This window comes from Neovison vison, chromosome 8 (genome assembly GCF_020171115.1).
Source record: "Neovison vison isolate M4711 chromosome 8, ASM_NN_V1, whole genome shotgun sequence".
In the NCBI taxonomy this organism is placed as follows: Eukaryota; Metazoa; Chordata; class Mammalia; order Carnivora; family Mustelidae; genus Neogale; species Neogale vison.
The window spans coordinates 56,475,245-56,488,671 of NC_058098.1; the positions used below are offsets into that span (position 1 = coordinate 56,475,245).

General features: G+C 55.8%; 1 protein-coding gene across 3 annotated transcripts in view; it reads left to right on the top strand.

The window, feature by feature from the left end:
- Positions 1-13,427, top strand: part of TTC7A (tetratricopeptide repeat domain 7A) — a 117,889-nt gene that overhangs the window by 66,166 nt on the left and 38,296 nt on the right. For all 3 annotated transcript variants that reach the window (XM_044263650.1, XM_044263651.1, XM_044263652.1), the window contains 4 exons: positions 6,121-6,238; positions 7,256-7,313; positions 8,280-8,352; positions 9,502-9,662. In XM_044263650.1, coding sequence (XP_044119585.1) covers positions 6,121-6,238; positions 7,256-7,313; positions 8,280-8,352; positions 9,502-9,662 — 410 coding nt within the window. The remainder of the gene's footprint in view (positions 1-6,120; positions 6,239-7,255; positions 7,314-8,279; positions 8,353-9,501; positions 9,663-13,427) is intronic.

Genomic DNA, 13,427 nt, shown 5'->3' on the forward strand with positions numbered 1-13,427 from the left:
AGCTGTTTCCCTCAGCGACGTAATTACAGTCATTACATGCATTCAGATTACATGGTAATAAAATTAGGATCCAATCAGTCCAAATTGAAATCAGATGAGTTAGGAGCAAAGTCATCAATGACAACATAAATAGAAAAGCCCAAAAGGAAACTTAAACATACAGACTTGTCATCAGAACTGGGGAGGACGGTGAGCTCTTTAACTTCAGCTGAGAAGCCTGCATGGCTCTGGAGGCTGGTTTGAGCCAGGATTGAAACTGGGTCCAGGCTCAAGCCAGGTCCTGCTGGAGGGAGGGGGGGGTGACTCCTGGCAGCCATCCCTAACCTGGAACTCCCAGACCTCCCTGAAGCCCCTTTATATACCTGCCTTGGACACCTAACACTTTACCTGGTAATCCCCTGTGTCTCTTGAGGGCAGATACTGTCTCGCTTCCTTGTTGAAACCCCAGCCCAGAGTCCACATCGGTGCTTATTGGATAGATCCTGCTGGCTGATGAGCATAGCCGCTCAGCAGCCAATTCTGCCTTCTATGGTACTTCTCTTCCCAACTAGTTGGGGAGCTTCTTTACTTACCACATCTGCACCCTGAGCCCTTCTCCCCAGCAAAGAACCCTGCATGTGGGTAGATGTCTACTCATATCTTCTAGAATGACTCCCGCCCCAGCTGGCTGGGAGGGATGGTGTGAGAAGTCTGCCTCTGGTTCAGGGGGTCTCACGTTCCCAAATTGGCACTGGACAGAGAGCAGACCGTGGGTAGCTAAAGGTAGACTGTTTGCCAAGGAGGCCAGAAGAGGGGCAGCCCAGCACTCTCTATTCCAGGGCCACGAGCAGGAAGAATGGGTCTGACCTTGACGGGCTGAAGGGTGCTGGTGTTTGGGATGGAGCACAGTTCCTGAAAGGCATCTGAGGCCACCTCTGCCTTTTGCCATCATAGTTCTTCTGGTTCCCAGCAGCCCCAGCAGGCCCAGCCATTGCCCAGCCAAGCTCCATGAGCAGAGGACAGAAATCTGGGGGTGGACAGCTTGGCCAAGGTTGCAGGAAGGGAGGCTGAAACTGGGACATCTGAAAAATGAGCTGCGCTGGGTGAAACCAGCCGGGGTGGCCATGTGCCCAGAGGTGGAGCACCTGCTGTCCCCACGTCCTGTCTGCGTGCCCAGAGCCAGTGTGGGACGCTCTAGGCTGAGCCTGGGTCTGAGAGAAAGATGACCCTCAGGTCATGGTGCACCAGGCAGAGGGACCCAGGCAGTTACAGGCTGGCTGACATGGGGTTTGCTGCAAGGTGATTGCCCCCCAGGGCAGGCGTGGGGGCAGGTGGGAGAGCACTGGCCCCGAGGCTTAGCCTGAGGCTCCTCTAGGTAGGGAGGGGGCATCCGAGGCTCTGACCCAGGGATAGCAGTGCGTCGCAGCCTCCTGCCTTGATGTGGCTGATGTCTTGCCAAGGTCCCCAGCTGGTCATTTGGGACAGGAAGAAAAGAATTGTAAATATTTCTTTTTAGTATTTCTCCAAACACAATTATTTAAAATGTATATAATTTAAAAAGTTGAGGCTTCTTTAGGAGGATAGGAGATGGGGGTGTGCATGTGTGCTGCATGTCACACATGAGAGGGGAGTTAGGAAGCAGGAAAACAGGCCAGACTCCTCTGGGAAAGGTCTGTGGTGTCTTTCGGCCTCTTTCCTGGGGGGAAGAAATGTGGAAACGGCACAGGCTTTGGAGGCAGAGAGCAAAAGTTCAAATCCCTGCCTACCCAGTTAGCAGCTGTGTGACTTCAGGGAATAATTCACCCTCTCTGGGTCTCCTCTGTACCCCAGAGGCAGTCACAAACACCCCTTACAGGTGGCTCTGACACCAGAGCCAAGGAGCGTCGTTGCCTCGAACATGGCAGGTACCTGCTGAGCAACAGCCCCTTCAAAACACCAGGTTCTCAGAAGGGAGGTGCTTTCGTGTTTCTACCTTCCTTGTTCAGGTCCAGGGGTGTCCAGAGCCAGGAAGACGAGTTGAGGTTTATGAGGCAGGGAAGAAAGAATGCCAGCCACCCTGCCACTGGATGTGGAAATGAGGAAAACTCGCCCTGTTCCTCTCAGGAAGGGAGAAGTGCATTTTCAGTGGAGCAGTTAGCAATAGGCCCCGGGCCCCTGGAAGGGCCTGAGGAGAACCAGAGGTGCCGTTTCAACAAGCTTAGCAGGCTCAGAAGGGAACTTTCTCCAGTTCCCAGGAAGGGAGGAAGAGGCTGAAATGCCACGGGAACAACCTCTTTGGACCAGTGCAAGATGGATGAGGCCACCGAGCCAGAGGCCTGTCTGTGTGGGCACCAAATTGAACAGCCTGGAGAGCTGTCGGGACCTGTGAAGTCATGGGAACATGGCCCTTCTGGAAAACCAAAGTAAAGGGTCCAAACGTTAGAGTCTTCCCGCATCCTTCTCCCAAACGGTCAGAGAAGTAGAAAGGTGGGAACTGCCAAGGGCAGCTGTGACTTGGGCAGGTCAGAAGGATCCAGACGCAGGCTAAGGAGACCTGGGTTGGACACTCAGGCCTGTCACTCCCTCACCAGGTGGCTTTGGACAAGTCCTCTAAGCTCCCTGTGCCCCAGAACCTTCAGCTGTGTGACACCTGTGCCATCAGGCTCTAAACTGCTCTAGTTTAGAGGAGGGGCATGGGGGCATGGAAGGTCTCTACCTGGACTTTGTGGCGAAGTGACAGGGCTGCTGTAGGTAAAAGAGATATTAAAAAGCAGTATATCACTGGAAGGAGAATGGTGGAAAAGAACTTTAAAAACCCATCCCTTTGGAGGTGTTTTGATGTGCAAGGAGGGCCCAGCACTGTAAGCTGAGCAGAAGCCCCAACCTTAGCTCCACCAGCTGTTGACTTTCGAGGCCACCAGAGGAAGTGACTGGAGACTGGAATGGCTAAGTGAAGTAGTCCCCGGGGGAAAGGATGATGGGGGCGGCTAGAGACGGGCGGGCGCTGGGCAGCTTGGTCAGCCACTGGATTAGAACTGTGGCTTTCACGTTGGAAGCTGAGACCCATTCGTGGGTTTTGACTTAGAACTCCTTTTTTGTCTTTAAAGATTTTATTTTTATATATTTATTTAGAGGGGGAGGGGCAGAGGGAGAAAGAGGATTTCAAGCAGACTTCGCCCTGAGCCCAGAGCCTGACACAGGGCTCCATCTCCTGACCCTGAGATCATGACCTGAGCCAAAATCAAGAGTCGGATGCTTAACCAACTGAGCCACCCAGGGCGCCCCTGCTTTCACTTTTTAAAGAGGGAGGGGGGTGCGTAGGGGCAGACAGAGAGGGAGAGAGCGAATCCCAAGCAGGACCCACACCTAGCATGGAACCCGACACAGGGCTTGATCCCACAACCCCAAGATTATGACCTGAGTCGGACGTTCAATTAACTGAGCCACCCAGGCACCCCTTTTGCACTTTTTTTTTTTTTAAGATTTTATTTATTTATTTGACAGAGAGAGATCAGAAGCAGGCAGAGAGGCAGGCAGAGAGAGAAGAGGAAGCAGACTCCCTGCTGAGCAGAGAGCCCGATGCGGGGCTCGATCCCAAGACCCTGAGATCATGACCTGAGCCGAAGGCAGCGGCTTAACCCACTGAGCCACCCAAGCGCCCCTGCACTTTTTTTTTAAAGCTAAAGTATGGTGAGCTCTTCTGGCCCAGAATGTGATGTGTGTGAGCCGGAGAGTGACTTTTCCCTGTTTGCCAGTAACCGTTGAGCTTTGTTCCCGGCACCTTCCCTACATGAGTTACCAGAGATCAAAGCTGGCATTTGCGGAGAAGAAGGACACGGTCTTGGGAAGAGTGTCTATCCGTGGATGCGATGGGTTTCTAGAATCTGTAACTTGTACTTGGTGGTTTATAAAACGGCTTGCTCCTGTTTGAATGGGGCATAATGATGCCTAAAGACAGTGTATGAGATGAGCTTCGTCAGTCATGGGATGTCGGGGGGGCAATTTGTTCACTTAACCCTTTAATCCTGTCCCCCCTCGGCCATGAGTCTTCCTTGGACAACTGCAGCCACATGATTGTCCTTCCCTTGGAGCCCCGCTGGCCCCATGCCAGCATCACACGGTGGGGCCTTACTTAGGGGCTACCCTGTCTTGTGGGGGTCAGCTTGTGGGGATTGTGTGTGAGCTCATACAGGCCTCCCTCTCCCTTGTCGTTGGGGCTCCCCAGCTGGGCCCATCACAGAGCCTGCTGCTGCAGAGGCCTCGGCAGAGGTCTGTGCGGAGGAGCAGGTGGGGGTGGGAGGTCTGAGTCTCCATTTCACGCCGTGATCGTATAGTGGTTAGTACTCTGCGTTGTGAGTCTCCATTTCTCAGAAGAGGACCTTTGGGGCACAGAAACTAAGTGATCTGCCCCTGACTCCTCAGCTGTCAGGTGCTGGGCAAGGACCAGAGACAGTGTCCACAGCTCGTCTTTCAGGCTCACACACCCCCCGCCCCCACTGCCCCGGGTCCCGCTGGGCCTGGTGCCACAGGACCCTGATCTTAGCCGCTCCAGCTTTCGGCCCGCCTGGCTGGCGGAGGCTGGGCAGCAGGCAGTGGAAGGATTTCCTAAGCTACGGCCTCCCCCAGACCTTGAGATCTGGGGCATGATGGTGTCAGAGCTTAGGTCCTTAGACTCCCTGCTCCTCTCAGTGACCAGCTCCCCAAGACTGGAGGTGGCCCGCTGCCCAGGCCAGCAACCAGAGCAGCAGCACAAGGGGGCTGGAATGCTGCCCTCGTTGGCACGCGTCAGGCCGGCAGACAGGCCTCAGAGGGATTCGGCACCCCCTACCCTGCCCCCCACTGCCCCATCGCTGTCTGGGCTGTCAAGTCATATGCTCTGCTTCCTCGTGTTTTGGTTCTGTTGTTTCCCTCCCCGCACGGTGGGCTCTCTGCTCCTTCAGCCCTTTTCCTGCACAGGGCTTCCCATGGGTGTGTGCAGAGGGCAGGCATACCCAACTCCCCTCTGCCAATGGCCTCTGTCTTGGGGTCTCAGCTCCCATCCCAGGGAGGGAGGGGCTACCAGCATCCCGGCTGTGGCCAGTGGTCAGGCCACAAGATGTGCAGAGCTGAACCCTCTCCTTCCAGGGTGGGGTAGCCTGGAACAACACTGGCGTGAAGGCCAGGAGCCAACTTGGGTTTGAATTTAACTCCTCGGTTGAAGGTAGCTCCCTGATGGGCCTCTGCCGGAGGCAAGATGTCCCCCACAGGGGGCCGTGACATCTGGGTTTCAGTGGGCCTTTGGGGTATGCCAGTCCTTGTTCTCAGTGACACGAACACCAGTACACTGCTGTGCCAGACTAATGGACAGGTGACATTCCTGGGCTGGGGAGGAGGAGGAGGGCATCTTAGAGGCCTGTGGGCTGTGAGTGGGCATGGCAGAGACCCCCAGCTGTCTCCCGCTTCCCTGACTGGCCTGACTGCTGTAGGTGCCCCAGATGGCTTGAGAGGGCTGCTTTGTGTGTGTCCTTCTTCATGTCACATGATGTGTGTGATGGTGTGTGCACACGTGATCTGCGCCCACTGGCCCCTTTCCAACTGGAACAGTTCTTCCTGCTCCCAGGACAAAAACAACCTCAGGCCTTTTTCCCCTGAAAAGTTTGAGCTCCCTGTGTCCGGGAGCGAGCTCGCAGACAGAGCCAGAGGCAGCCTGCCTGTTCTGCAGGGTTGGCGGTGTCCCCAAGACCCAGTCCCAGGGCCCTGCCTGCCCCCCGGCCCCGGCTTCCCTCTCTTTGCTACACAGGGCAGGCACAGACAGAGACCAGATGGTGCAAGGAGCTGTCACAGACTGGGCTGGTCCTGGGTCCCTACTCTTGGCAGAGTAAGCTCTAGGGAGCTAGGCTGTCTAGGGCGAGGGAAGCTGTTTCCTGTGAGAGCTACCACCCTGTGATGTGGAGCACAGCCCCTTGGGTTACAGGGAAGAGGTCCAGGGAGTTGCTGCTATAGGAAATAGCCTTATTTCTTCCACCTAGTGGTGGTATGGTTTCAGACAAGGCACCTGGCCTATGATCGTGACGCTCACACGTGAGGAATTGTGGCTCTGTGTGTCCCAGGCTGGTGACTGCACCTCTGGCATGCCAGGGCCAGGAAGGCCCTCCCAGTGACCTGTGCCTCTCCTCTTTGCAGCTGGAGGACGCAGAGCGATTTGCCATGATGGTGATCAACCTCGGGGAGGAAGCCGGGGAGTTCCTTGCCAAGGGCTACCTGGCACTGGGCCTCACTTACAGCCTGCAGGCCACTGATGGTGAGTGCCAGGGCCTCAGAGCCTCTGCTTGGGGGGTCAGGCCTCCCAGGGGCCCCTCGGGCATCTCTTCCCACCAGTGCCCACCGCACCACCCAGCACATCTCCCTCGAGCACACACACACACACACACACACACACTCACACACCCCTCAGTCCCATTTCTACTCTTTTACCAGACTTCATTACTCTCACACATGCGTTTTTCATGGGCGCGTCCTTCCAGGCGTGGCCCCAGCCCCTTGGCAGAGCTGCTGGAACTCTCAGTGTTCGCAGTCTGTAATACGCTGCCCGCCTGGACCCCACGGGGTGTCTGAATTCTGCTCTGCTCTTACCTTAGCACTGTGGTGTCCCTCTGGGGTCTTTTAAACCTCCCTTGACACGTGGAGCCGTGCGGGGTACACAGTCAGGGCTTAATAAATACTTGTGCTTGGAGGACGGATTCGACTCTTGCTGCCCTGAGCCTGGCATTCTTTCCCGAACCCTGCCTGCTCAGCCACGTGTGCCCTCGTCAGTGAGGCAGTCACCGACTTCTCTGTGCTTGCAGGAAGGGGAGCGATGGTGTCCCGTTCAGACTAAACGTGGAAGAGTAATCTGACCAGGGCTGGGCTGGGGCCTGGTTGACAGTCATTTTAAAGCTTACCAGGTGGTTCAGTGTGCACTGAAGGCTTCAAATGCCTGCCCTTAAATTTTAACACTGAAATATTGTTAAAATGGTTACAAAAGCAGAGTCCTGTGAGTAAGGAAGCCCCCAGAGGCAGGCATCAGCCCCTGGAGGCTGCCTCTCCAGGGTTAGGTAGCAGAGAAGACAAAGAGGTGAAAGGAGCTGGTATGCTAAGGCACACACTGGGAAGCTGGGGCCAAGCGGACGCCCCACACCATCTCACAGAGACTGCTTGAATGCAAGCATTTGCTGGCCAGGGTGGGGCCTCTCCCTGCAGACCTCACGTGCCCGGCCGGGATGGGGCAGGGCTGGTCTGGCAGCCCCTCACAGCTTGATCTTTGTCTTCTCTTCTGCAGCGACTCTGAAATCTAAGCAAGACGAGTTGCACCGGAAAGCATTACAGACCCTGGACAGGTGAGGGGGGCCCCCCGGCCCAGCAGAGGCACCAGGTGGCACACTCACACGCTTTATCTCCCTGGACCCCTTGCTGGAGGCAAACTGAAGGTTTCAGGCCCCATTTTATTGACCAGGAAGCCAAGGCTCTGAGAGCTCATGTGGGAAGTGGGGACAGGCCTCTGGGGTGAGGTGGGGTGGGTGGGCTGAGCCCTCCAGTGATGGCAGACTGCCGCCAGACTCCTCCCCGCTGCAGCTCAGGGCTCTAACCCGGGAATCAGAGCCCATGACTGTTGTGAGAATTCTGTGAGATAGAGCTAGAGAAGTACCTCGCGAATGCACCTTAAGTGTAGCAGGGACTCAAAATTGGTGTTTGCCTCCTGCCAGCCCTTCACTGACTTGAGGGCTATAAAGAGCCCCCATGCTGTCCTCGAAGACATTTCCTGGCATCCGGGGTGCTAGAGGGAAGAAGGGAGGGGGATGCCAGAGAAACCCTTCCCCAGTACTGCTGTGAAAGCAGCTAGCCTATAGGCGGTGCTAGACGTCTCGTTCCACCTTTATGGGAACATATTAGCACATCCAGCCCCACTCCAGCCCAGCCGCGTTGTTCCTGAACCCAGGGAGGTGACAGAGTCCCATCTGAGCCAATGCCTGTGGAGCTACCAGGGCCAGCTCTTCATTCCCCAGGCTTCTGTCCCAGAGAGGCCCTTCACAGCCTCTCCAACTGCAGGGCTGTTCCCTTCTGTCCTATGGAGGAGAGGTCAGGCTCCAGGCTCTGTCTAAGGCCATCACAGGGCCTTGGCCAGCTCTCTGGGAGCCTGCTGCCCACAGGCTGCCACCACCATCCTCCCCCACTGGGCAACCTCTGAGAACCCCTGACATTTCTCCCTGCAGCACACAGCCCAGGGCTGGCATGCTGGAGGCCCATGGCACACACAGGGTGCCCAGTCCTTGCTTGCTGACCTGTCACTGCTTCTCCCCATACAGAGCCCAGCAGCTGGCGCCCAGTGACCCCCAAGTCATCCTCTATGTATCGCTGCAGCTGGCCCTTGTCCGCCAGGTGGGTTGTCACATTTCCTAACTCCCAGGTCCCTGAGGGCTGTGGAGCTGCTCCTGCTACCACTGCTTTGCCCAGCCACGTGACCCTTTGCAAGGACTTGACCTCTCTGAGTCCCTGTTTTCTCATCTGTTACATGAGTCCCTTCGCCCTGCATCTCTGAGGGATCCAGTGAGGATTAAGTCAGAAAATGTGGTAAAGCCCATGGGGGGCACTCAGGAAGGGATTATTCTTGGCCCTCGCGGCCCCTTGAAGGGTTCGGTCTCCTGAGAGATTGCTGAGTGACCGCAGAAAGCATTTAGGTCCTCACCTTCCACCAACCTTTCCCCACGAGGCTCGACTTCCAGGTCCGGGGTGAGGCTCTTGGCACCTCTCTGCCACTGTCCTCCAGGAGCAGCACTCTGCTCTGGTGCTCCGAAGAACACGGGGGCACACACCTGAGAGCTCTGTAGTTTTCACCCTCCATAAAAGCGCCAGTGCTTCTCTTGCCAGTCAAGTTCATGATAAGCCTCTGGATGAGAAGGCAGTGTCTCACTGCTCCGAGGCTGCCTGGGCTCTGGGGACTTGAGGAGGGACAGGCACATCTCACACATGTGCAGAACTGGGCAGAATGTTCTCTCATGTCATCCTACCCTCTCAGCTACTGGCACAGGCAGGACTGCCCTCCTCACTTTGTAGCTAAGAACAGCAGCTCAGAGAGGTCAACCGATGGCTCTAGCGAAGAAGCGGCAGGGCCAGCCTCTATTTCCCGACCCCCCACCCCCGACCCCAGAGCTGCACTCTTGCCAGGGTGGGCCTCTGAGCAGGAGGGGGCGTTTGAGTGCTGGCCTCCATCCCTGCACGGACAGGTGCGGAGAGGCCCCCTCTGGCTCTGCACACGGGGACCAGGCTGGCCTCCTTGGAGCCCCCACACCCACCCAGGTCCTCTGTGCTGCGCCATGAACCTGCCTCTTTATCCCCAAGCCTGACCTGGGCTGGTAGCGCCCTCTCGCCACAGTACTTTGGGCCGTGTGTTCTTGTCAGAGTGCTGCACCCGAGGCCCAGGGTCTCACTCGAGTCTGCTGTGCCCTCACTGGCCGGCACTAGCCCCGGAATCCTTGGGGGACGTTGGGCCTTGGAGAAGGTTGCTAAGCCCGCTGTCTTCTCGGGCAGATCTCCAGCGCCATGGAGCAGCTGCAGGAGGCCCTGAAAGTGTGCGGGGATGATGCCAATGCCCTCCACCTGCTGGCGCTCCTTTTCTCGGCCCAGAAGTACTACCAGCACGCCCTGGACGTCATCAACATGGCCATCACAGAGTACCCCGAGAACTTCAAGTGAGTTCCCTGTGGACACGGCTGGGGGCCGGCCTGCCGCAGACACTGGTGCCCGTGCGCGCCCCCACCCTGCCACATAGCCAGCCAGCGCACACTGATTAAGTGCCGACTGCATGCACAGCCCTTGGCTAGAGGATGGAGGTGGGGGCAGGCCCCATGGGGTCAGAGAAGGCTCTTTCATTCTGTGCCTGGAGGCATCAGGGGGAGGGGGCATGAGTGGTGAGCTCCATGCTACAGCTGCAGGCTCTAGGGGGGCTATAGGGACCCCAGGGGAGACTGTGTTCACATGCATGTGCTGGAGCTGCTTCCACCTCGCTTTGGGCTCTGTGTTTGAGCCACACAGGGACACTGCTTGTGTAACCTAATCATAACCCAGGGTGAGTTGCTCACTCTGGCTGGGCTGGCAGAGGCCCAGTCAACCACCTCCCTGCCCCTAGGCAGGTCACAGGCATTGGGAGAAAGGGGTTCCCTCCTTCCTGAGCAGTCCTGGCCTCTCCCTCCATCCTTGGTGCTCCATATCTGCCCCCCTCAACCAGGTCACACTGCCCAAGGGACCCTCTCTTTGGAGTAGGGTTCATGATCATTTGGCCCAGGCCATGGTGGGTGTGGCAGGGTGAGACTTTCCTGCCCCCACCTAGACACAGAGGACCCACTGCCACCCAGTCAGGACACTGGGGAACAGAAGACGTGTTGGGCCAGCTGAGGCAGGAGGGTGTGTGGCTCTGCAGGAGGAAGTAAGGAAGTCGGTCATCTTTTGTTTTCTGCTCTCTTCCCTAAGGCATGTGATACTGGGGACAATAGATCTTGTTCCCTTGATCCTGGGAGGCCAGGATGGTGGGCCCTGGAGCACCCCTATTCCCACCATGTTCCCCCTTCGGGTCTATTTAGCACAGCCAAGGCTGTCTTGCTTTGGAGAGCAGGAAGAAGCGCAGTGCCAGCTCCCTGGGGGGGAGACTCACACTGGCAATGAAGACAGGCTCATAAAGAATCAGGGGAAACTGGTGGGTGCTGCAGCCATGTTAGCTGATAAAGGGAGGCTGCAGCTGTCCCAGCCCAAGGAGGTTCCCTTCATGTGGGGGGCCTGGGTATCTCCTCTGTCAATCCCCAGCTCACTGGGGGCAGAGCTGGCTTTCCTGGGCCATTGGCCTCCTTCAGAGGATGCTATGGGTAGCTTTGCCTGCAAACCTTGCAGGATGACTTTGGCCTCACCAAGGCTCAAGAAGGGTGTTTTGGGAGCAGCAGGGAGCCCTTACGGTAAGCTCCCAGCATGCCCCATTGAAGAGCAGCCCCAGTGCATAAAGCCAAGGGTGGGAGTTCCCCCTGCAGGTCAGCCCCACTGCTCCTAGTCCACACTGACCCTCTGCCCACAGCACTCTGACTCCTAACCCTTCCTGTCCTCCTGCCATCCTGTCTCCAGTGGGGCTCGGCTGCCCATGGGCCAGGAGTAAGAAGAGCTGCTGCGTGGCCAACTCTACAGAGCCCATCCTTTGTGTTGAGGAGATGGACCTGACCCTCAGCCTCAGCCCTGCATTTGGGAGATTACTTGAAATTGAAATTGCAATCAGTTCACTTGAAAAGGCAGATAGCTTAGGGAATACTAAAACACAGATAAAATACTGTGTGTGGCCAAGAGATGAGTTCCCTTGTCTCATTAATCCCAAGCACAGTACAGCATTATCTACTGTGTAGAAGTTTATTTTTTTACTTTCAGTGAAAATACACAAAGGACAAAGGCCCTCCTCTTCCAGTACCAATGACATCACTTTTTTCCAAGCTCCACTCTCACAAGCGTCAGGCAGAGTCTGACCCACTGTCTGCTGCCAGCCATGCATGTACTTGTGTGCGTGTGCATGTGTGCACACAGGTGTGTGCATGTGTGTGTGTGTTTACTCCATTGTCGGTTAGGCTTTGATGGAGACAAAAACTGTGCGGAGGAGAATTTTTTCTTTTTTAAAGATTTTATTTATTTGACAGAGAGATCACAAGTAGGCAGAGAGGCAGGCAGAGAGTTGGGGGGGAGTGTGGAGCAGCCTCCCCGCTGAGTGGAGAGCCCGATGCGAGGCTCAATGCCAGGACCCTGAGATCATGACCCGAGCCAAAGGCAGAGGCGTAACCCACTGAGCCACCCAGGTGCCCCTGCAGAGGAGAATCTTAGACTCCTAGAGTGGGAAGGGGTCCTGGCCCTGCGCCAGGTCAGAGTGTGTGTCATAAGAAAGAGTCTGGGCCTGGCTTCTGACGTTGTTTAATGAGCAAGTCCTTTTCCCAAGTGCAGTGTTACCTGCCAGTGGAGGCTGGGAGCAGAGGGGGACAGAGCTGTCCTGAAGGAAATGGCACAGGGAATTCTCTTACTGCCCACCTGGCCCTTCCTCGGGCCCCCCAGTCCCCTAAGGGCCCTCCTGTTCCAGCATCTGGCATCTCGATACAGTGTCTCTTCCCAGCTTTTGGGTTGAATGCTTTCTGCTGACAGAATCATGTCCCCTGGCCTGAGGTGGGGAGGCTAATGGCACTTTTTGAAAATCTGCTTGGAGCCCACAGTGTGTAGGGTGGGGGTACTGGGTTTGGAGGGCAGCATTCTGGCTCTCCCTCAACCCCCAGCCCACCTCAGGGGAGGTGCCTCCTGACCCCTGGGCTCTGGGGCTTGGTGAAGAAGCCTCCCTTCTCCCCAGTCTTTCATCCCCTCATCAGTAGTATGTATGCCCTGCCTTTCACGGGTGCTTCCCCCTTTCCCGCCCTCACCTCACTCAGGGGCCAACTCCCTCACCAGAGGCTTCACTCACTGAAAGTGTCGTCGCGGAGGGTGGGGAGAGGTGGTCCTTGCCGAGGTTGGGGACTCCCTGTCATGAAGCCCATGGGTGTGCTTCTAAGCCACCAAGAATGCCTAGACCTGAACCGTAACAGTTGTGCCTGTGCTCCTGTGTCCAGGGAGATGGCTTTCACCAGATCATCTATGGGACCCTAAACCCAAAACAGGTGATAGGCCCTTCCCTGGCTCAGACGGTGTGCTTGGTTGATCTGTAGGACATCGATGCCACTCTGTGTCAGCTGTGTCCCTTCTTCTGCTGGCAGAAGCCTTCTAAAGGGGTGGGTTCTGCATGAGAACAGAATGGCTCCATCCAGACACCACAAGGTCACTGCCAGGGCATCAGGAGCTCGGGCCATGGGGCTGGCAGTAGGGAGACCTCTCTGAGGTTCGAATCCAAGAAGGGAAAGTGTTTGAGTACCATCCCTAGGGTTCTTCTGGTTTTTGTCACTGCAGAAAGGCCTGGGGACCCGAGCATCCCATTCTCTATGGTGCCTTGCTCTGCAAAGCCTGCCCATGTAGGGACAGTAGGGATAGAGAAACAGGGGCAGACTCTTTATCTCGAAGCCACCATGAGTCCCTCCCTTGGAAGGCCATGAGGACCTCTGTCTTGATTGGAGCCAGCCCTAAAAGACTGCAAAACTAACTAAAAAAAAAAAAAAAAATATATATATATATATATATATATATACACATTATATATATATATATACACACATTATATATATATATATATAATATATATATGTGTGTCTTGTCTTTCTTCCTATATTGTGAGACAATACATTTCTGTTACCTTAAAAAAAAACAACCCTTAAAAAAATACCTATATCTAGGAGGTTGGGAGTGGGTGTGGAAAATCCACAGGCCACACAACTCTGTTGGAGTGACCATAGAGCCTGACCACAGCTCTTTGTGAATAAGGCAGTACCAGCCCCCACAGATGGGATGGCAGAGTACAGAAA